This window comes from Arachis stenosperma, chromosome 1 (assembly GCF_014773155.1).
Source record: "Arachis stenosperma cultivar V10309 chromosome 1, arast.V10309.gnm1.PFL2, whole genome shotgun sequence".
In the NCBI taxonomy this organism is placed as follows: domain Eukaryota; kingdom Viridiplantae; phylum Streptophyta; class Magnoliopsida; order Fabales; family Fabaceae; genus Arachis; species Arachis stenosperma.
Genome location: NC_080377.1, coordinates 115215837 through 115238650, shown reverse-complemented (window position 1 = coordinate 115238650; position 22814 = coordinate 115215837). Strand labels below are relative to the sequence as shown.

The 22814-nt window shown below is 35.4% G+C and overlaps 2 protein-coding genes across 2 annotated transcripts; both read right to left on the bottom strand.

Annotated features, from left to right (window-relative positions):
* Positions 1–9544: 9544 nt before the first annotated feature.
* On the bottom strand, positions 9545–10520 carry LOC130940325 (probable E3 ubiquitin-protein ligase XERICO). Its single transcript, XM_057868441.1, has one exon. The coding sequence runs from the start codon at positions 10345–10347 to the stop codon at positions 9796–9798; it is 552 nt and encodes a 183-aa protein (XP_057724424.1). The 5' UTR covers positions 10348–10520; the 3' UTR covers positions 9545–9795.
* Positions 10521–17425: 6905 nt separating this feature from the next.
* LOC130946786 (vacuolar protein sorting-associated protein 27) lies at positions 17426–21135 on the bottom strand. The gene is made up of 10 exons (XM_057875633.1): positions 20864–21135; positions 20199–20255; positions 20054–20118; positions 19149–19365; positions 18968–19065; positions 18504–18573; positions 18334–18393; positions 18203–18253; positions 17984–18062; positions 17426–17875 (listed from the first exon to the last, which is right to left on the bottom strand). The coding sequence occupies exons 1-10, from the start codon at positions 20945–20947 to the stop codon at positions 17784–17786; spliced, it is 873 nt and encodes a 290-aa protein (XP_057731616.1). The 5' UTR covers positions 20948–21135; the 3' UTR covers positions 17426–17783.
* Positions 21136–22814: the final 1679 nt, after the last annotated feature.

Genomic DNA, 22814 nt, shown 5'->3' with positions numbered 1-22814 from the left:
TATTTGCATGAGATTTATTTAATGGCTATTGGCTATGTGTGGACACAACTCCGTTCAACTTAACCAGCAAGTGTACTGGGTCATCCATGTAATACCTTACGTGAGTAAGGGTCGATCCCACAGAGATTGTTGGTATGAAGCAAGCTATGGTCACCTTGTAAATCTCAGTTAAGTGGACTCATAAAGTCAAATGTGATTAGATTGGATAAATAAAGATAAATAAAATAAAAAGGGATAGAAATACTTATGTAAATCAATAGTGGAAATTTCAGATAGGCGTATGGAGATGCTGTGCTCCTCTTGTATTTCTACTTTCTTATTACATTCATCCAATCCTTCTTACTTCTTTCCATGGCAAGCTGTATGTAGGGCATCACCGTCGTCAATGGCTACTTTTCATCCTCTCGGGAAAATGGTCCTATGCGCTGTCACTGCATGGCTAATCGTCTGGAGGCATCACCCTTGTCGATGGCTACATCCCATCCTCTCAGTGAAAATGGTCCAAATGCTCTGTCACAGCACGGCTAATCATCTGACGGTTCTCAATCAGGTTGGAATAGAATCCCTTGATTCTTTTGCGTCTGTCACTGACGCCCAGCCTTCAGGAGTTTGAAGCTCGTCACAGTCATTCAATACCGGAATCCTACTCGGAATACCACAGACAAGGTTAGACTATCCGGATTCCCAAGAATGCCGCCATCTATCTAGCTTATACCATCAAGATTCTGTTGGGGAATCTAAGAGATATGCGCCCGGCCTAAGGTAGAACGGAAGTGGTTGTCAGTCACGCGCGTTCATAGGTGAGAATGATGATGAGTGTCACGGATCATCACATTCATCAAGTTGAAGTGCAACGAATATCTTAGAATAGGAATAAAAGAGAATTGAATAGAAAATAATAGTAATTGTATTGAAACTTGAGGTACAGCAGAGCTCCACACCCTTAATCTATGGTGTGTAGAAACTCCACCGTTGAAAATACATAAGTGAAAGGTTCAGGCATTGCCGAATGGCCAGCCCCCTGAATGATCACTAGCCTCTTAAGATGAAGAATAAAATAAAACTGAGACTAAAGATGTCTAATACAATAGTAACTTATCCTATTTATACTAGACTAGCTACTAGGGTTTACATGAGTAAGTAATTGATGCATAAATCCACTTCCGGGGCCCACTTGGTGTATGTTTGGGCTGAGCTTGATCTATCCACGAGCTGAGGCTTCTCTTGGAGTTGAACGCCGAGTTATAGCGTGTTTCTGGCGTTCAACTCCGGGTTATGACGTGTTTCTGGCGTTTAACTCCAGACAGCAGCATGTACTTGGAGTTGAGCGCCACTTTACGTCGTCAATTCCCGAATAAAGTATGGACTATTATATATTGTTGGAAAGCTCTGGATGTCTACTTTCCAACGCCGTTGAAAGCGCGCCATTTGCATTTCTGTAGCTCCAGAAAATCTATTTCGAGTGCAGGGAGGTCAGATTCCAACAGCATCAGCAGTCCTTTTGTCAGCCTTTTTCAGAGTTTTGCTCAAGTCCCTCAATTTCAGCCAGAAATTACCTGAAATCACAGAAAAACACACAAACTCATAGTAAAGTCCAGAAATGTGAATTTAACATAAAAACTAATAAAAACATCCCTAAAAGTAGCTTGAACTTACTAAAAATTACCTAAAAACAATGCCAAAAATCGTATAAATTATCCGCTCATCACCAATCCATTCAATCACCTCAGAAAATAAAGTACACAAGTGTGAAGCATTTTTTACCATACTGGAAGCATCTACTGATTTCAGAAAGCACAAACCTTTAGAATAATACACCAAGAAATTGATTAACGTTCTTTGTCTTTGATCTGTCCAACCATCAGCTATGAGGGTACATCCAGTTTCCTTTCATGCACTCCTATAACTATCAACTAGCATTTGACTTTCTCTTTTAAGATCAGCCAACAAATGAACCCTTAACTTATCATAAGAAGGCCCCTTGTAACCAGGTCCAATACCAGCAACACCATCCAACATATCTTGGAAATATGGAGACATCACAGCATTAAATGGAATTTTATAATCCAAAAGCTACTGAGCAAATCGTTTATCAACCTCGTGTATCACCTCTTTGTTTTGCATAACACTTTTAATACTTGGTTGAGCTCCTGGAGTTGTTCTTGGTGCAAACATAGGAGGAATGACTTTGGCTTTTTTCTTTGGATCGCCTCCAACTCCTTGCTGACTCGAGGTACGCTGCTGTTCCTGTTCTTCTTGAGCTATTGCCTCATCAATTGCATCCTCTACCTCATCACCACCCTCTTTACCAAAAATTACTTTTCTTTTCTTTTTGCTGGTCTGAATATCTTTCAACAAACTTTCCATTTGTTTTTCCACATCATATGGAACTTTAAGACATTTTTTCACGTCTCCAGTAATCTTTGCTAGATGTTTCTTCATCCTATGAATTCCACCTCCATTGAAAACTTGTAGACAAAATAAACATTGATATTGTGGTTTTCCATTCACGTGTTGTAGAGCAACATATTTCCAAGCTAAATCTGTTTTTCTCCTAAGGTTAGAAGAACCTTGTGACTGACTATCGTTAGCACTACGGGAATTAGGATTAGCAGCATCATTCGGAATAGGAGTATCGGCAGGCATGTTATTATTCACAGAAGCATTGTTATCAGCAGTTGCTTCTTGATTAATACTATCTTCCATAACTGAAATTAATAAAACATGTATGAAATTAAACAACACAACACAACACAACACAACACAATGAACATACACAACAGCAAACAGAAATTGAGCCAAGGACCAAACACAAATTGACCAACAAATAGAAATTGTGCAACAAAGAGGAATTAAGCTGCAAAATAGAGTAGAAATTGAGCAGAGGACCAAACACAAATTGACCAAACACAGCCACTTACTTTTCAGATTATTAATTTCTTATGCTAATTGCTAACCAACAAACAGTCAAACAGAAATTGAGCAGAGGAACGAAGAAGGAAGAAGATGAGCACTGAAATCAGAAAATGCACAGAGCAAGTTCACATAAATTGAACAGTTCACAAATGAAGTTGAGCTGCAAAATAGAAGACCAGCCAGCTTAACATTCAGATTTTTTTATTTTTTATGCTCAGCAGCAAACAGAAATTGAGCCGAGGACCAAACACAAATTGACCAACAAATAGAAATTGTGCAACAAAGAGGAATTAAGCTGCAAAATAGAGCAGAAATTGAGTAGAGGACCAAACACAAATTGACCAAACACAGCCACTTACTTTTCAGATTATTAATTTCTTATGCTAATTGCTAACCAACAAACAGTCAAATAGAAATTGAGCAGAGGAACGAAGAAGGAAGAAGATGAGCACTAAAATCAGAAAATGCACAGAGCAAGTTCACAGAAATTGAACAGTTCACAAATGATGTTCACAGAAAATTAAGCCGAGGTCTAAGTTCAGTTCACATTGAGGACAAAGAGAAAGAGAACATGAGCAGAGGTCTAAGTTCAGTTCAGTTCACAGAAAATTAAACCGAGGTCTAAGTGCACAGAAATTGAACAGTTCACATCGATGGAAGAACATGAGCAGAGGCGAAGGACAAAGAGAAATGAGCAGAGGACGAGTCACTCACCTGGGGTCGATGGAGGGCTACCGGTGTTGACTGTTGAGGACCGCCGATGAGAGGCTACTACGTGCTGGTGTTGAGACTTGAGAAGATGAAGACGATGGAGATTGAGGGCTACTGGGCAGGAACCAGGCGACGATGGAGATTGGAGGGTTGCTGGAGCTGAGGATGGCGACACCACGGGGGCGAAGGATGGCGACAGGGGGCTATGGTTCAGGCAGCGCGGCTAGGGTTCTCCTTCTCCATTGGAGATGATTCAGATGATGATTGATGAATGAATGGGGTCGGGGCTCGGGGGAAGAAAGGGGGGTGGGGTGCTCCTCTGGCGGGTCGGGTCGGGTTTATTTTTTTATTTTTTTAAAACGTAAAACGACGTCGTTTAGCGTAATCGGCCGGTCACCGGTTCGGTCCAACCGGCCGATTTTCGACCGGTTCGTCGGTTCTTGAGCGGTTCTTCTCTCTACGGTTTTCAGATAAGGTCCGGACCGTTTGTAGCGCCGGTTCGCGGTTAAACCGGTCGAACCGGCCGGTCCGATCCGGTTTTTAGAACCTTGCAATTACTAAAGAGGCATTCATGGCAAGGATTGATAATCAAGATTTTCTATCCTAGTCATTAATCATAATACACTAATTACTAAGAGTTAAGCCTATTACGTTATCTCCCTATTAAGAGAAAGTCAAATATGCCTAGATAACCCTAATCCATAAGTAATTTTAATGGAGACAAGATCAACTAACACTTCTAGGTCACCAATCTAAATGGGGTATTAATAACTCAAGATTGTCAATCTTCTCTTTCCAAGTAAAAAATGCTCAAAATCTACTCTAAAACTAAGCGAAGCATTTTATCAAATATTTGATGTGCATAGAAAGAAAAGCATATTAAATTACAAAAATAATGAAATCTAAAACTACCCAAAAGTAAGGAAATAACAATAGCAACTCAAATAAACATCAACAACATAAAAATATAAAATTGCATTAAATAAAAATAAAAATCAACAAGAGTTCATAAACATAAAAGCGACATAAAAAGGAAAATTAACAAGAAGGACTAAGAGACAAAGAAGTAAGAACAAGAAATTGCAAGGAAAACTAATTGAAAACAAGAATTAAACTCTAAATCTAAGAGTAATTAACCTAAATCTACCCTAATTCTAGAGAGAAGAAGGAGCTTCTCTCTCTAGAAAACTACCTAAAGCATGATAGCTAACCTACACTAATTGTTCCCCCTTTGTTCCATCTTGAATTTGGCCTCTAATAGCTTCAGAAATGAGTTGGATTGGGCTCCAGCAAGTCCAGAAATCGCCTCCAGCGTGTTCCTTTAATGAGGTCCCATTGCAAGTGTCACGCGTACGTGTGGGTGATACGTGCGCGTCGCTTGACGAAATTTCTTGGTCACGCCTACGGGTGGGTCACGCGTGCGCATCGCTATGATTTTCACAAATCCTCATTTTTTCATGAATTCTCCACTTGCATGCTTTTTCTTCAGTTCTTCAATCCAATCCTTACCTTATAAACCTGGAATCACTCAACAAATATATCAAGACATTGAATGGAGTTAAAGTGAACTAAATTTAGCACTTTTAAGGCCTAAAAAGTATGTTTTTAATCATTAAGTACAATTTAGGGAGAATTACAAAATCATGCTATTTTATTGAATAAATGTGAGATAAATTGATAAATCCACTAAATTCAACACAAGATAAACTACAAAATCGGGGTTTATCATCAATCACAAGCCCATGAACCAAGTATGATGAAATTAAAGAAAGTAACCCAAGAGTCCACAAGCCCCATATGGTTCTCCCACTTTTGGTAACTTAAACTTCAAATTCAATTCAATTAAGTTTCTTGAAATTTCCACTGAAAACCATCACTTCTCTCTTCTCTTTCTTGGTTTGGTCACGTTACTCAATCAAAGAAGAAGAAAGAAGAAAATGAAACACAGAAGAAACGTTATGAAGAAAAACAAAAGGAGCTTTGCCAAAACAAAGCAAAGAAAAGAAGATACAACCAAGTTGCTCATCTTACTCAGTCAAAGCACATCAAGCATCTTCCCTCATTTGTGACACATCGAGGAACCAAGAAAAAAAGCCACAAAGTCTCAAGCACAGAAGAAGAAACAATGGAGAATGTGAAGTCAACTTGGTTCAGAAACTCATCAACGCTCAGAATAAAAACTTGGAGGCAAAGTCAAGCTCAACGGTCAAGATTGAAGAAGTTTAAAGAAAAAGGATGAGAGAGAACAGTTGACATGCATGCAACAGATTCGGCTCTCTCTCTCTCTCCTCTTTGATGAAGCCACTGCTAGTCTCTGATATTGGAGAAGAAGACAGTGTTAGGGTTGGATCTGATTCAACCTTGGAAGTTTCACTCTTTTATATTAAGAGTAAACGGCCAATGGTTGAAGGCAAGGAGAGTAAGTAAAAAAAAATACATAGTTCACTCTCCAAGCTACCTAAGTTGTTTGAGTCCTTCTCCTTCATGTAGTTCATTTAATATTTTCTTTTTCTCAGTTTAATCTGTCTGAGTCTCATTGTAAAAGACAAATATGGTGAGGTTTGTAAGAAAAAGCCAATGAGAAGAAAAAAATAGTGAGTTAAACTAGGATAAAAAGGCATAAGATGTCTCAAGTTTGCTTTGTACATCTTTCTGTTTTGTGTCATAATCTTGTAGGGATTCCCTTGCAAGTTGGGTTAGCACTTTGCTGTTGAAAGCTAGATTGAGGTCTAGTCAAATTCAGATTGGGGTTAGAATCTGAATTTGTCCCAAATAGGATTGGGTAGATACTAGGAAAGAATTGGTGTTTGTAATCTTGAAAAAGAGATATGAAATTTCATCATAGTTGTGATGGAGACTGGATGTAGGTTACATTGCATTAAGTAGCTGAATTAGGATATATCTGGTGTCATTCCTTCTCTACTTCGATTCTGTTTCTGTTAGTTAGGAGACAAAATAAAAATGTCTCTCAACTAGGTACGAGACAAAAGTAAAAATATCTCCTAAGTTTCTATGAAAAAGTAGAAGCACTATACAGCAGAAAAAGAAGCTAAGATTCAACCCCCCTTCTGTTAGCCACCGATAACCATCACTCTTCCATTAAAATTCTATGATTATAAAATAAGAGTGTTTATATCCTTTCATTTTATTTAGTTTTTTATCAAAATAACTTTGTTACATGGTGGACATTAAGAATTCACATACTGGAATGTGGCTTTCATCTGCTGCATTATTGGTAAACCCTGATGTATTATTTTTCACAGAAAATTCTTAATTTGGGTTGAAAATTGATGTTCCATAGACCTAACCATAATTCCTTGTGTCCACACTTTTTTAGTAGAAATTCCACTGAAGGGTAAAAAATTTGGGATCCTACATGGTTATTAAAAGCCATTGAATAGCTACCATTCTCCTTCATCCTAGTAATTCATATTTTCCTTGATAAATTTTTGTACTGAGTATGACGGTTCTAATTTTTGTTATGAACATATCTTGAATTAGAACCTGATTCCAAGTTCTATTTGGGAGGATTAACTTTGAGTCCCATTCTGGAGAGTACTATATATTCAAGTATGGATTAAGGGTAATAGTTATGTAGTCTTTCACCCACGAGTCCTCTCTGATTCTGATTGATGAACCTCTGTCCACTTTTCACAAAATTCTTACCTTATTCAACACTTTTCTCCCTTCAAGAATGCCTTTCCATCCCCATAAAGGATAATCCCAACTTAAGCTCTAAAAGAATTAGAGTATTTAAAGTATTTGCACTTATAGATCTTATACACCAATGAATTCAGTCTAGTCAAGAGCCTCCAACCTTGCTTAGCTAACATGCCGAGATTAAAGATTTTTAGGTCTTTAAAAGTTAGGCCTCTTTAGACTTTAGGTCTATAAGATATTCTCCAACCAACCCATTATATTCTTTTCTCCGACCCTCTTTAACTCCACTAAAATTGAAGAATAGCCTTCTGTAAGAGACTTCGGTAATTTAAAACAACTCAAGGTGTAAATAGGAACAACAATAACAATAATTCTGATAGGAACCTCCCTCAACTTTCGCTTAATGATAACAAAACTCTCTTGCAGTGTTGCAATTTTTGTTCAACTTTATCCTTAATGTAGTTAAAAGTGGCTCTCTTTGATGTCTCGACTACAGTTGACAAACCCAAGTATTTGTTTTTGTTTTCTACATGCGAAACTAGTAAAATATCAACTAGTTGATCTCTAACGCGAGTAAGAGTATTATTGCTGAAAAAAACTGAGAATTTATCTAAGTTTATTTTCTATTCACTAATTTCTTCGTATGCATTAAGAATTTGAATAACATTGTAGCAGTCATGCTCAGTTGCTCTTCCAAATAATATTGAATTATCTGTAAAAAATAAGTGACTGACTTTGGAACACCTATGATTTAGCCTCAAATAAAAAAATTCAATCTCTGTTCTCTTTTGTAAAGTAAATAAAAGAGTCTCACTGTATAAAATAAAAAAAAGGTAAGAAGAAAGAAGGTCATCTTAATGCAACTCTTAATTTGCATGGTTTGATTAGGTATTATGTATTTTAGGAGAAAAAATATTATTTACATAAAAAAATCAAATATTAAATTAGACATTATATATTTGTGTATAAATAGATATATTATTTAATTTATTTTGGATGTGTATTATATTCTAATATATATTTTATATGGGTAGTTGATTTACTAATTGATGTTTAATATACTGATGGTATGGTTGTTCTCAGGACATCTAAGATCTTTCTGTTAATAAATGCATCATTTTTCTTTTATCCGAAAGATTAGATTACGTCATTTTGGTCTGGTTCACATGCTTGAAATATACAATACAATACAAAACTAGCTACCACATACAGCAAGGCTTACAGAAAGCTGAAGAGTTTTAGTTTATTGATCACTTAGAATAATATTCTTCCTATTGTATAAATATTGAATGAGAATTTGAGTCGGAAGATTCAGGTATTTTCTGTTGAGAATAATAAAGGAGGGAAAGGTATATCAAATTGATGCTATTATCAAAAATCCTGCAATTATTGATGTAACATGTGCTGTAGATAGTTTTACTGGAAGTAACCCCACAAACAGAACAGATCAGAGCGCAATAGCTTTCATCATTGATTAAGTGTGATACAGTAGTAGCTGTATGAATTAATGCACTTTTTACTTTTTAATTACTTAAAAAGTAGGGAATACAAAGTTTAATCATACTTTCATATTTTGTTTTCTCACCAACTTATCGACGCTTGCCTAATAAAACTTAGAAAAAAGGATAAATAGGTTCTTAATTTTTTGCTCCGTGAATATTTTTATCTTTAACTATTAAAAAATATTTTTAAGTCCCTTATTTTTATAAAATTTGGACAGATCAGTCCTTGACAGAAGTATTTAGACAGAGGGATTGATTTATCTAAATTTTGGGATGGTTAGAAACTTAAAAGTATTTTACAATGATTAAAAATAAAAATGTCCGTAAGACAAAAAGTCAGGGACCTATTTGTCCTTTTCTCTAAAACTTAAGCACTACCACATAACTAACTATGAAGGGCAATAAGGCACTTAATTATTGGCCATATAGAGAGATGAATGACTCTCTATGGGTGTGTGGGTTGTTGTGATTTGTTGGAGGGTGATGCTAGAGTGCTAGTGCATGTACCACTAACAACATAGCAACTTTTGAAGCATGACGCACACTTGGCCTTCTTATTATGCCACGGTACATCTTGCTCAGTACTTGAAGAAATAATAATGAATCATTTTCTACTGAAAAAAGTGTCGCCTAGATCTATATAAAAACGAAGGAACAGCCACTTTCATAAGATAAACTCGGAACTTAATTAAACATATTAGAGGACAGGATAAAATAAAAATAAAGATGTATATATTTCAACATTTATTTGCAGAATAAACAGATGGCCATTATTAATTCAAGAATGGAATTATATATCATATCATCATTTGGCAGATATGGGGAAAAAAAATCTATATACAAACAAATTAAAATCCTAAATAATGTGCCTAGTTGTACTCGTATCATCTAATTGATTGCAGCTCCAAACATTGATGATCAAACGCAATAAATAATGAATTCCTCTAACTAACTAACTAATAGATCTACATTAATCACCTCTTCACAATTCTTATTACATATATAGCTAGCAAGGAAGAAGATCATCTCCGAAGAGGTAGAGAAGTCTCTCCACAGCCCAACTAGGTTGAGGAGATGGTGGGACACAACCAAAAGAGCTCTCTGATGAAGAATAACTGCAATGATTAAGAGTGAGCAAAGGTGCTCTACAAAGAGGGCAAGTAGGGTTATGGTTGTTGTCATCATTGTCCAACCATTTGTCGATGCATTCTCTGTGGAAGACATGGTAGCAGTTCATTAGTTCCCTAACCTCATCTTCCATCTTCATCTGGATCAAGCACACTGCACAAGATGTATCTTCTTCTGTCTCTGGAAGCCTCTCCATTATCTCACGAAACGTGGTCAACACAAGAGTACAAGAAGAAGAAGAAGAAGAAGAAGAAGAAGAAGAAGAAGAAGAAGAAGAAGAAGAAGAAGGTGTTGTTCCTCTATCTTTGATGAGCCTGAAAACCAAGCACAAGACCCATCTCAGAACTGCAATGATTAGAGCTGCTTCATATATGGCTTGACCTATTGTCCAACCATATGCAGATGATGAGTCCTCAGCATAGAAACCCATTGAAATGTAAAAGCAGTGAAGAATGAAGCTCTATGTGTTCTGAAGAAATGTGTGATTCTGAAGTAAAAAGAATAGAGTGAATGAGAGAGAAAAGGAAAAGGGGGAAGTTCAAGACGTTATAGATGGCTTCTATATAAAGCCAATGGAGAAGGTGGTGCTGGCGGCTTTTCTTACTTTCTTTATGCTTTCACTCTCATCCGCTTCTTTCTTTAGTTGTACACTTATACTCTCTTCCATTAATATATTAAAAGTGAATATAAAAAAATTATGTGATTAATATATATAAGTAAATTCTTTGTTTTATAATTAAGAGTTGAATTTACTCAACTTGTTTTTAAAAAATAAATATTAAATATTTAAAATTATTTGTTTTTATATTTTTAAATTAAATATTAATTTTTATTTATTTTAATAAATTATATACTATTTTTTAGAAATTATAATATTTATTTTAAAAAATATTAAAAAATTATCAAAATTTATTATTTAATTAGACTTGATTTTTTTATAAGATGTCAGTTGTGAATTATCTAATATTTTTACTTTTGATCATAAAAAAATAATAAAAATTTATATATAATTATTTTTTATATAAAATTAATATTTAAAATAGTTAAATAATTTAATAAATTTAATTAAATTTTATCTAATAATTTTTAATATCAACTTTTCATCAAAATAATTTCATATAAATTTACTTAATAGCTGTACGCACCGTCCTTTTAGGGGATTAGGTATAAAGGTTCGCCGACTACTAATTGACACTCTTCCGCGTGTCCCTGTCAGAAGCCAATGGATTAATAAATATTTTGAAAAACGCAGCGATTTCAGTTGGATCATCGGTCATATATGTTTGTTAATGGATGTTCCGTATGTGATATTTGTTACGATTAATTTTACAATGAACACATGCAATGATATATATATATTGACAAAAACAAATGAGACTATAGAAATTATTCTAAATCGATCCAAAATTATTTTATTTATATTTATTAATTATTATAATAAATAATATTAGATATAATAAATTTATAATTATAAAAATTATATATACACAATTATAAATATTAAATTAAATATGATAATTTTAAATTATTATTTCTTTGACCGTCTTTTAATCCCACGTATTTCAACAATAAATTTTAGTTATATGCACAGCAAGTAGTTTTAGCCTTTTAGGGATGTTAAAAAAAGTGAATTGATATATCATGTATGAAATCAACACAAGGCAAGGGGAAAAATCAACACCAGGCCACTTACAAGCCACTTGAAATGTAATGTGCACTCTAATTCTCTAAAGTTATTGAGCCGTGTAATTGATGGACCATTCTAGCTTTAATAAAAATATTCTTTTTCTCCATAAACTATTGCTTGCCATCAATTATGGCCATTATTAATGACTGATTATGGAATTATGAGATTTTAATTCACTCTGGTCATGAAGCTAGGTCAGCTTTGCTTTTTATATAGGATCATGACAATGCTTGTATTGCATGTGTTAAATAATCCCAACATCCTAGTCAGATCCAACGTATGCACATGGTGGCTAATTTTTTTTAGGGTAAAGTACTAAATTGGTCCCCTAGGTTTGGGCGTAATTCTGTTTTGTTCTTTAAGGTTTAAAGTGTTCTATTTGAATCCAAAACGTTTTCATTTAGCATCAATTTAGTCCCACAGTGAGGTCAAAATTAAATAATTAACAAAATGTCCTACATAACAACAGTACAAGAACAAAATCGATAATCTGGAGAACAAGTACAAGCTCCAAAGGCATAAAATCAACCATTGATACATCAATACATTTATTTATTATTTTTTTATAATATAAATAAAATATTTTCTATAAAACTAAAGAAAATGATAAATAAATGTATTGATGCATCAATGGTTGATTTTGTGCCTCTGGAGCTTGTACTTGTTCTCCAGATTATCGATTTTGTTCTTGAACTGTTGTTATGTAGGACATTTTGTTAATTATTTAATTTTGACCTCACTGTGGGACTAAATTGATGCTAAATGAAAACGTTTTGGATTCAAATAGAACACTTTAAACCTTAAGGAACAAAACAGAATTACGCCCAAACCTAAGAGACCAATTTAGTACTTTACCCTTTTTTTTATAAATAGATAAAGGTTGTGTGTTATTTACTATTATGGTTAGTTTGTCTATTTCTCTCTAATATGAAGTTTAATTTTTTTTAAATTATAATTAACAAATCAGACCATTATATTTGAGTGTGATAACAAATCTAACTCAGAATTTTGTAGTACCTATATATAAAGGAACATGTCTTTTTGTTGGTCTACATATTACACTTCTGAATACAATATTCTTGCATAACACACACTTAGTTACAATATGAAAAATAAAAAGCAGCACATTCTATATCCTTGGAAAATTTGAAAAATAATTTTCGAAAATACTATTTTAGTTACTTTTGGATACAAGTAAAATTTGAAGATAAATAAAAATAAAAAAAGTACCAAAATGAGTTAACATTAACCTGTAGGCTCTAATATGAGAGTAAAAATAAAATAAAATATGTTTTCTGTTTTTAATGTTTTAAATTTTTTTAAAATTATCTTTAACGTTTAATTTGATTCAATTATGTCCTTAACGTTTGAAACTCCGTCTATGTTACACTTGCGGTACATAGCCGGTCCCGAGTCCGACAACATAAAAACATAGTCGAATCCTCATGACATGAATCAAAGACGTTATTGCGCTAAAGTTAGGTCATTGCCCAGAAGCAACACACTGTATGGCTCGAGTACGGTGTCAAATGAATAAGGGCCGGTGCATCGGTGCCCAGATGTAGTGTTAAATGAGCAAGGGTTCCCGCGTTTTCATGAACGAATAAGGGTAAATAAGTTAGTTCACAAAATAAAAGGTAAAGATTGGAGCGACAGAATGTTGAGATTTGGGACATGGAATACAGGCACTCTAATAGGAAAATCCATGGAGGTGGTTAAAATCTGAAACACTTAACACACAGATCAAGGCATCGAATGGTAATAAGAGATGATTAAGTTTAGCTAAATTAAGACCAAAGAAGCATGTTTTCAATCATGTAATAATTTTAGGAAGGAAATATAAATGCATGCTAATTATATGAATAAGTGGGTAAAGACCATGATAAAACCACACAATTAAACACATTGTAAACCATAAAATAGTGGTTTATCAGTGGTGGATACTATGACAAAAAAGAAGATTAACATTATGTGCCTACAAGAGACAAAATGGGTTGGTGCAAAGGCTAGGGAGTTGGATACTTCCGAATTCAAACTTTGGTATATAGGAAAGGTGAAGAATAGGAATGGGGCTGGTATTATTGTGGATAAGCAGTGGAAGAAGGACGTAGTAGATGTCAAGAGGGTGGAAGATCGAATCATCTCTATAAAACTTGTGGTGGAGGGAGGTGCTTTTCATGTGATTAGCACCTATGCACCGCAAGTGGGTTCGAACGAACAACATAAGATAAGATTTTGGGAGGATCTAGAGAGTTTGGTCCAAGACATACTTTTGGGAGATAAGATTTTCTTAGGAGGAGATTTAAATGACCATGTTAGAAGAGAAGTGATTAGGTATGGAAGTATTCACGGAGGCCATGGTTTCGGGGTGATCAATGCCGAGGGTAAAACTATTTTGGACTTTTTCTCGACCTTTGACCTTCTCATTGCAAATACATGTTTTAAAAAGAGAGACGAACATCTTATAACCTATAAGAGTGGCATGACAAGCTCTCAAATCGACTTCTTCTAATTGAGGAGAGTCGACCGAAAATTTTGCATTAATTGTAAAATTATCCCGGGAGAGAGTTTAACAACACAACATAGGATGCTCATCATGGATTTTTGCATTGAGCAAAAATTGAGGAAAAGACATCATACGAAGAACCCAAGGATAAGGTGGTGGCAGATGAAAGGTGAGGAACAAAGAAGCTTCCTAAGATGGGTAGGAGAAGAGGCAAAGTGGGATAGAATGGAAGCGCAGAAGAGATGTGGAGAGAGATGACAGAAGTTATTAGAAGAACAGCAGAAGAAAGTTTTGGTGAATCTAAAGGAATATGACCAAGAGACAAGGAATCCTGGTGGTGGAATGCAAGTGTACAAGAAAAGATAAAGATAAAAAGGGAGTGTTCTAAAGAGTGGTCTTTATGCTGCAATGCAAATAATTGAAAAAAATATAAGGCGGCTAAGAAAGAGACAAAAGTGGTTGTAAATGAAGCAAGAGCAAGAGCATATGAGAGTCTCTACCAATCTTTGGGTACGAAAGAAGGAGAAAAATGTATATATAGAAACACAAAGATCCGTGAAAGAAGAACGAGAGATTTGGATAAGGTTAAGTGTATAAAGGATAAGGATGGAGATGTACTGGCTCAAGAGAAAAGGATTAATGAAAGGTGGAAGAGTTACTTCTACGAGTTATTTAATGAAGGACATAAGACTCTTCCGAGCCTTGGTCGGTTATGCACAAGGGAAGAAAATCAAAACTTTGACTATTATCGAAGGATTCGAGACTTCGAGGTAAAAGAGGCTCTAAAGCAGATGAAAAATAGCAGGGCAGCAGGACCTGATAATATCACGATTGAGGTTTGGAAGGGCCTTGGAGGAAAAAATATCAACTGGTTAACCAAGCTTTTAATGGGATTTTAAGGTCAAAGAAGATGCCTGATGAGTGGAAAAAGAGTACATTGGTACCTATCTACAAGAATAAGGGGAATATACAAAGTTGCAGAAACTATAGAGGGATCAAGCTCATGAACCATACCATGAAGTTATGGAAAAAGAGTGATAAAACGGAAGTTGAGAAAAGAGACACAAGTAACAGAGAACCAATTTGGATTTATGTTAGGTAGATTCACCACCGAAGCGATATACCAATTAAGAAGGATGATAGAGAGGTATCGTAGTAATAAAAGGGATTTACATATGGTGTTTATTGATTTGGAAAAAGCGTACGATAGGGTGTCAAGGGAGGTCTTATGGAAGGTTTTAGAAAACAATAGAGTAAGAGAATTGCATATATTCGTTCAATTAAAGACATGTATGATGGGGACACAACTAGTGTGAAGACTCAAGGTGGTGCAATAGAAGAATTTTCTATTGGTATAAAATTACACCAGGGATCATCTTTAAGTCCACACCTTTTTATATTAGTCTTGGAAGTACTCACAGAGCACATCTAAGAGCATGTGCCATGGTGCATATTTTTTGCCGATGATATTGTCCTTATGTGAGAGTCAAGGGAAGACCTAAATAAGAAGTTGGACTTATGGAGAGAAGCTCTAGAAATGTATGATCTGCACATAAGCCGTAGTAAGACGGAATATATGGAATGTAAGTTCGGTTTGAGAAGAAAAAACCTGATATAGAGGTGAATATTGGAGAAAACATCCTACGAAAAGTTAAAAGTTTTAAGTATCTTAGGTGCATCATACAAGATAATGAAGAGATTGAACATGATGTAAATCATAGGATCCAAGCAGGTTGGTCAAAATGGCGGAGTGCATCTGATTTTATATACGACAAAAAAGTACCTTTAAAACTTAAAGGTAAATTCTATCACATTGCTATAAGACCGGCTATGCTTTATGGTACGGCATGTTGGGCAGCCAAAGGGGAGCACGAACATAAGCTAAGTGTGGCAGAGATGAAGATGTTGAGATGGATGAGTGGTCATATGCGATTGGATAAAATAAGGAACAAAGATATAAGGAGATAGTTGGAATAGCACCCATTGTGGAAAAGATGGTAGAATCACGTCTCAAGTGGTTTGGACATGTGAGAAGAAGACAGACAGAACACCCAATCAGGAGAGTGGATGAGATGAAAGATGGATAAAGAGTGAAAGGTAGAGGAAGACTTAAGAAGACCATCCATGAAGTGGTCAAATGAGATCTACATATAAACGGTATTTCCGTAGACATGACACATGACAGAACTTAATGACGTCGTTTGATTCATGTAGCCGACCCCATTAAGTGGGACAAAGCTTTGTTGTTGTTGTTGTTGTTAAATTTCAATGTCCTTAACGTTTGAAATAATTTCAATTCTATCCCCGCCGTTAAATTTTTAACAGTAAAAAATTAGTCAAAACTTTTTTTTTTTCAATTTTATCATTAACTCATTCCCCACTTTTCAATTCCAATTGGCAAATCCAAGCCTCTACCAGTGTCATTGCCATCACCACTGCAACCACCGTCACCTCTTCTTTATCCATATTCTTCCCTCCAAACAACAACAATAAAAAAGATACTGAAATTTAAATCGAATAGCAGAAAAAGCACAAAAACCTTGAAAAATTCAACAAAGATGAAGAAACATATACACATGCAACTCAAACTCAAATCTTATGGAAGATGAAGGAATAGTATAGCAGAAAGCACAAAAGTCTTGAAGAAGAACTTCAATCTATTTTGGGGGTTACAACTTAATACAAGATGAAATAAAAAACAATAAATTCAACAGGAATGAGATGTATGTGACTGATGAATGTTGAGAGTCGTCGCCGATGAAGGTTGGGGGATCTGGAGTCTGGACGACATGGGGGAGGCATATAGCTGACGATGAGGAGCCTAGAGATATGTCCACAGAGGAAGCGAGGCTGAGTGAGGAAGCGCCGCTGGGAAGGGAGGTGAAGCTAGGAAGGTTGCGAGGAGGTCAGAAGAGGCGGGCTGGGCACCAGGGCCGATAGGAAAGGTGGTGAAGCCAGCGAGCCGCAACTAGCCAGAGATCGGGAGGTAGCAAGAACAACAAGATGGCAAAGGGGAGGAGAGGTTGGACACATGCTAGCAGCATCAGCTGCGACGCAGTGATCCCCTTGTGCGAAGAAGAAGACTTTAAGTGGCTGTGTTTTGAAAGTGTGGGAGGTTTGGTGGGGGGATTGAATTGGACAATTAGGGTTGGGATGAGGGATCGAGTTAAAGTTAAAATTGGAAAAAAAATTTTTGACTAACTTTTGACGGTTAAAAATTTAACAGTAAGGATAGAACTGAAACTAGTTCAAACGTTAAGAACATAATTGAATCAAATTAAATATTAGAGGTAATTTAAAAAAATTTCGAAAATGTTAAGAGACAAATTATACTCCACCCAAAATAACAGTGGTAGCAATTGAATTCGCCATTCATAATTCATTGCCTTTCACTGTAAGTAACACGCATATAATAAAAGATGCTCTTATGTCATACCTCACATGTTTACAAACTCAAAACTACTCCCTATGTTGGGTAGCTGAACAAAGATGTGTCTTATACAGGACTGCATCCTCAATCTGATGAATTTAAATCCGATTCGATCACGTTACATTGAAGCAGAAGATTTTTACTCTGGAACACACAATATTCTTTTGTTCTTTGACACTGGTAATAGTTCAAGCTCTGTTGGTGCACCGAATAAGAAGATTACGAATACAAGCAACAGATTATTCAAAGGCTTTGGTTCATTGTTCCACTGTCTTCTATCTTCTTTCGCATTTTGTACTGTAAGGTAGCTGGTGCACAATCTAAAGGTGTTTCTCCTGAAAAAGAAAAAGCAGTTGATTAGGATTTGCAGCCGGGAGTTTTGTTACTTTCCACTGTTAAGAACAATAGGAACAATAATATCAAGAAAGGAGAGGATTAATTGCCTTGTGCATTTTTGTACTCCAGGCTCGCACCCGAATCCATGAGAATGAAAACTATATCAGTTTGATTGAAGACCGCAGCCTACAGATAATATTAAAATTACTATCCAATATCAAGAAAACTGGAAATCTGGAATATATTAATTCTGACGGTGAAAGGCACAATTACAAACAAGCAGAAGCACGCAAGCACAAACACACTATACACAGTAAGAGAGGTACCAAATGCAGTAACGATAGCCCTTGCTTGTCCCTGTAATTTGCATCCACACCCTGCACATTTTAGCATCCGTAAATACTTAATTCCAGAAAATGAACTATAACTGAAAGTATGTAATTTTAAAGTGAAAAACCTCATCAAGAAGTTTCTTGACAGCAGCTACGTCACCATTTTTTATTGCTTCTCTTACACCCTGAGAGAGAGCACTGTCTTCAGTTCAAAGTGACTTTCAATACCCAAGATTTTTTTTGCACAATGCAATAGCATAAGTGTAAACAATTTTTGGGGGGGAGGGGGAGTTACCTCTCCATTGGCTCCATAATCGGTCTGGCTTCTCTCCGATGTCCCATTGGTTACATGACCAAAAGCAGAACTGCAATTTTACATTATAAATAATCAATAAGACAGCCATCAATCATTAGGAACAAAAAATCACCAGTTGAATACCATAGAGGCATAGACACATAAATTTCTACACGTTCATAGGCCTTTTCCTTTTTTAGTTGTTTTTTTTTCTCCCTTTGCTTATACAGTGGTTTTAGCTGATGGTTAATTCAGTTTTTAAAAAGAAATAGCTCCTAACAGTGATGGCCTGCTACAAGTTTTTAGTTATGTAGGTAGTAGACAATGCAAGGGTAGAAAATAGAAACGCGATTTCTGTCACTCTACATCGTCAGGTTTTGATTCACAACTACATAATTAAACTGTTAACATTCAAGACATACTTAGTGTCAGCAAAAGCAGTCTTTTGTCCAGCAGGTCCTTACCTAAACTTGCTAGATGAACTGGAGCTTCTATTTTTTGGAGCAGTATCTGCCTTCTTAGGTTTAGGATTTGATTCAGAGGTAATAGCCGGAGAGGATATCTTCCGTCACAAAGGATTAAAAAGAAAACATGAGCTTATGCACTGCAACAACAAAGGTACCCGATAACAATAAGAATTATTACCTGCCGAGGTTGTGCAGAAGAGGAAGGTGTGGGAGCCTCAGACTCACAAATGCAAAGAGGCATTCCACACATACACTCTTTAATGCCCAATGCAAGTGTACTCCCTGCAGTAGGAATGGCTTTTGGATCATCATTGGCATCGATATCTATTTTAGAAATTGTATCCGTTATGCTGTTCACTCCACCCGAAGAAGCCTGTCTTACACCATTCCCAGACCTGTGTCAAAGACACGACGGCATGTGTGGTATGTATGACTATCATATAATAGTGATCTCATTTAGAAAGCATCGTTATTATTACAAGAAGAGGAAATTAAAATGAAAACAGTACAGCATGGCTACATTGATAAAATTAATAAAGGGTCTCTTAAGGACCCCCTCTGTAATAACTTACACTCCTAACTTTATTCAATATTCTGCTCTCTTCCTAACGAGTTACTTCCTTAATTAAGGACATTCATATTGGCTTAAAATCACTAATTATGACGTTGAACTTGTTAACAAGTAACAGGCTAACAGCTCATATCCCACAGAACCTAACCTAAACACCAAGGTGTGATTGATATGACGTTTTGACTCAATCCAATACCCCCCGGGCAGCGCGTAACATAAAAGTAATAAAAAAGATGTTCAAGCGATCTCTGGAGCACTTCACAGACTAGAATACATTGAACCTACATGTTAAAAAGATAAAAACTATACAATCCAAGATATTAGCATATTTTATGATTTAATATAGATCATAAGTCACACAGGTTCTCCTAACCATCTTTTCCTTGTAAGTGTTGACTATCAAACATGTTTTAAGAAATATGTATCTGATTTTTGTAGTCACATGATAATTCGGGAAAAAAATAAAATAAATGTAACATGCATACATTGAAACTTTAGACCAAGTAGTTTACCTTGAATTGTTGAAACAATCAGCACATACTCGAACACTTGAGTAAATGCCAAATTGAGGTAAAGCCTGCATAGTAAAGTATTGTTCTATGAAGTTCAAGGATACTACTAGAACAAGTATTTCACTCCCAAGAAAAAGTATCATACCATTTGATTTGATGAATGTTCATTGCACAAAGTTCTCCCACAGGATCGACAGTGATGCTGCATATACACCTCAAAGAAGCATACAGTCAGTTGCCAGGAGAAGATTTTTATTATAAACAGAATTTCGTGTGCATTGGGCTCGCAAATTAAAGCCATGTAAGACAAGCAGAATTTATACACAGCCACATAACACCGTACATTGAAGAGAAGTAGTTCGCCAACATTTTAAAAGAGGATGATCACAGCATATTTAACATGCAATGATTGTTTGACACAAGCTATGCACCATGAGCAATATCATAGTCAATACAAATTCTTTAAGGCTCCTTCTGTAAGTAAAATTAAACAGTTTGTAACAACTTTAGACTTTGTGCCATTTTCACAACAAATGGACTGGATCTTAAATAACCATTTAATCAAAACTGTTCGGAGTTGTGGTATTATTTACATTATGGCAAACATTAAAAGTTACTGAACATCGTTCAATGCACCTAAAAATTGATGTGAAATAATCGACCCTTCAACAATCATTAAAACAGGCAAGATCGCATCAATCGTTAAGAGATCCCCAAATGCAAATGGAATTGGTAAAAAAAAGTAAATAAAATCTCAAATTAAGAATCTAAGACAGAACGTGAAGATATGATGGGAGGGATCTGAAGTACCCGTCTCCTGAAAGTGTTGAAACTGCAATTGCAGACAACACATCGCGCTGCTTCTTGGAATGAAGGTGGTTCTGTGGCTGACATGAAGATGCGTCTCTGTCCGAGCCCAATAGGGGTATCCGGGAATCTTTTCTTTATGCCCTAAAATGGACAAAGCTACAAATTTTCTGTCTTGTCTGGTATTAATCCAAATGAATGAGCAAATTGCCCAGAATCAATTCATTTATTTAATTGAGGATTAATAAAATTTCTTGTTGCAGAGCTTATGGAGGATGACCATCATCTTAACTTTATCTAAATTATTATTATTATTATTATTATTATTATTATTATTATTTTGGCGAATCATAAAATTGTGCCAGTTTTGGTGTATTTATTGATAAGGGCCCATTCAGTGTGTAATCTAATTTTATAAAAAATAATATTAGGAGGACCGAATACCAAAAAAGAAATATTGGGAGGACCGAAATCGTCGAATCCAGTCACCAAACCCAAATAAAGCGGCGAATTGTGACTGTTCGGGAGAAAAAAAAAACGAGTATAGCGTTGAAAATGAAGGACTAGGGGTGGCAACAGGGCGGGTTTTTGCTCTACCCGACCCCGCTCCGCTCAACAAAAACCCGCATCGAATCCGCTCCGCTTCTATCCGCGGGTAGTAAAATGTTAAACCCTAACCCGCCCCGCTCCTACCCGTCCTAATAATTATTAAATCCAAAAAATAAAATAAAATTTTAAAAATTATATAACCATTATTTACATTCATAACATAAATTAAAGTAAAAATTTAAATATGATACAATATTATTAATCATTTTACTAATTATTTTATATATATTACATATATTATATATTAAAATATATATATTTATATATCTATTATATATACTGGGGCGGGTAGAGGCGGGTTTAACCTAAACCCGCCCTGCCCCGCCCCGCCCAAGAATTCGCCCCGCTAAAATTCGCCCCGGTGTGCGAGTAGGGACGGGATGGGTATCCGCGGATTCGGGTAGTGTTGCCACTCCTATAAAGGACCAATTTGAAGGGCCTTTTTCCGAACTTCAAGAAAAGATGGGGGGAGCGCCAGGCAGCCCAAGGGAGGAATTGCTACGAAGAGAACAAGTATCCACCATCCACAATGCAGCTGACCAGGGAAAACACATGACTGCTTGCTCCTGTCTCTTTCCTTCACGGATAAACCACAACAAAATAATTGGATGGCCAAGTGAAGTCATTTTCATATCTTCACTTACTAAAAAATTTACAAAGTGGGAGGAAGAGTTGTACGGATGATGTTCTAATCGGGCAGTAAAATTTTAAATTTAAAAGAGTAAAATAATATTGGTGATTCGTAATTTCGAATACATTATTCCATTTTTAAATTATCCTAAATATGTAAGTTAATTTATTTAATATTAATTTTAATTAATATTAGTGTTGATTGTATTAGTTAGTATTATTTGGAGACGGTTAATGTGTTAGAATTTATGAATATGTTTTGAAATAACTAAAAAATATTTGTAATTAGTTAAAATGTTAGAATATATAGAGTAAAGTTTTTTAAAAATATTTAGAGTTAATATAAAATTGATGTAATTAGTTAAAATTTTAGATTTTTTGTGCTATAATTTTTTTGTAATATATTTAGGCTTAATAGAAATAATACGTTATTAATAAGAGTGGAATATCAAAAGTTGTAATTAATATTTTTTTAAATAAGTTTACGAATGTTTAATAGTATGTTTACTAATATTAGTTAAAATATGTTTATTAAAAATTGTATTGGAAGACTCTGGTACGAGTTGTGAGATGGATCAGAGACTTGCGGGTTAGAATGATGGCCGAATCGTTTGACTGGAGCAATGGGGTGGTACTTGTAAAGATATTTTGATGCTCAAGTTAGAATGGATTTGAGAGGTATAAAGTATGAGGAATGAGTGACGTACCTGAGGGG

Coding starts and splice junctions, on each gene's coding strand:
- LOC130940325 (XM_057868441.1), bottom strand. CDS start 10,347: ATGGGTTTCTATGCTGAGGACTCATCATCTGCATATGGTTGGACAATA.
- LOC130946786 (XM_057875633.1), bottom strand. CDS start 20,947: ATGTCAGCCACAGAACCACCTTCATTCCAAGAAGCAGCGCGATGTGTT. Junction 18,574..18,967: donor AGTTCATCTAGCAAGTTTAG/GTAAGGACCTGC, acceptor GTAAAATTGCAG/TTCTGCTTTTGGTCATGTAA. Junction 18,394..18,503: donor ATTATGGAGCCAATGGAGAG/GTAACTCCCCCT, acceptor GCTCTCTCTCAG/GGTGTAAGAGAAGCAATAAA.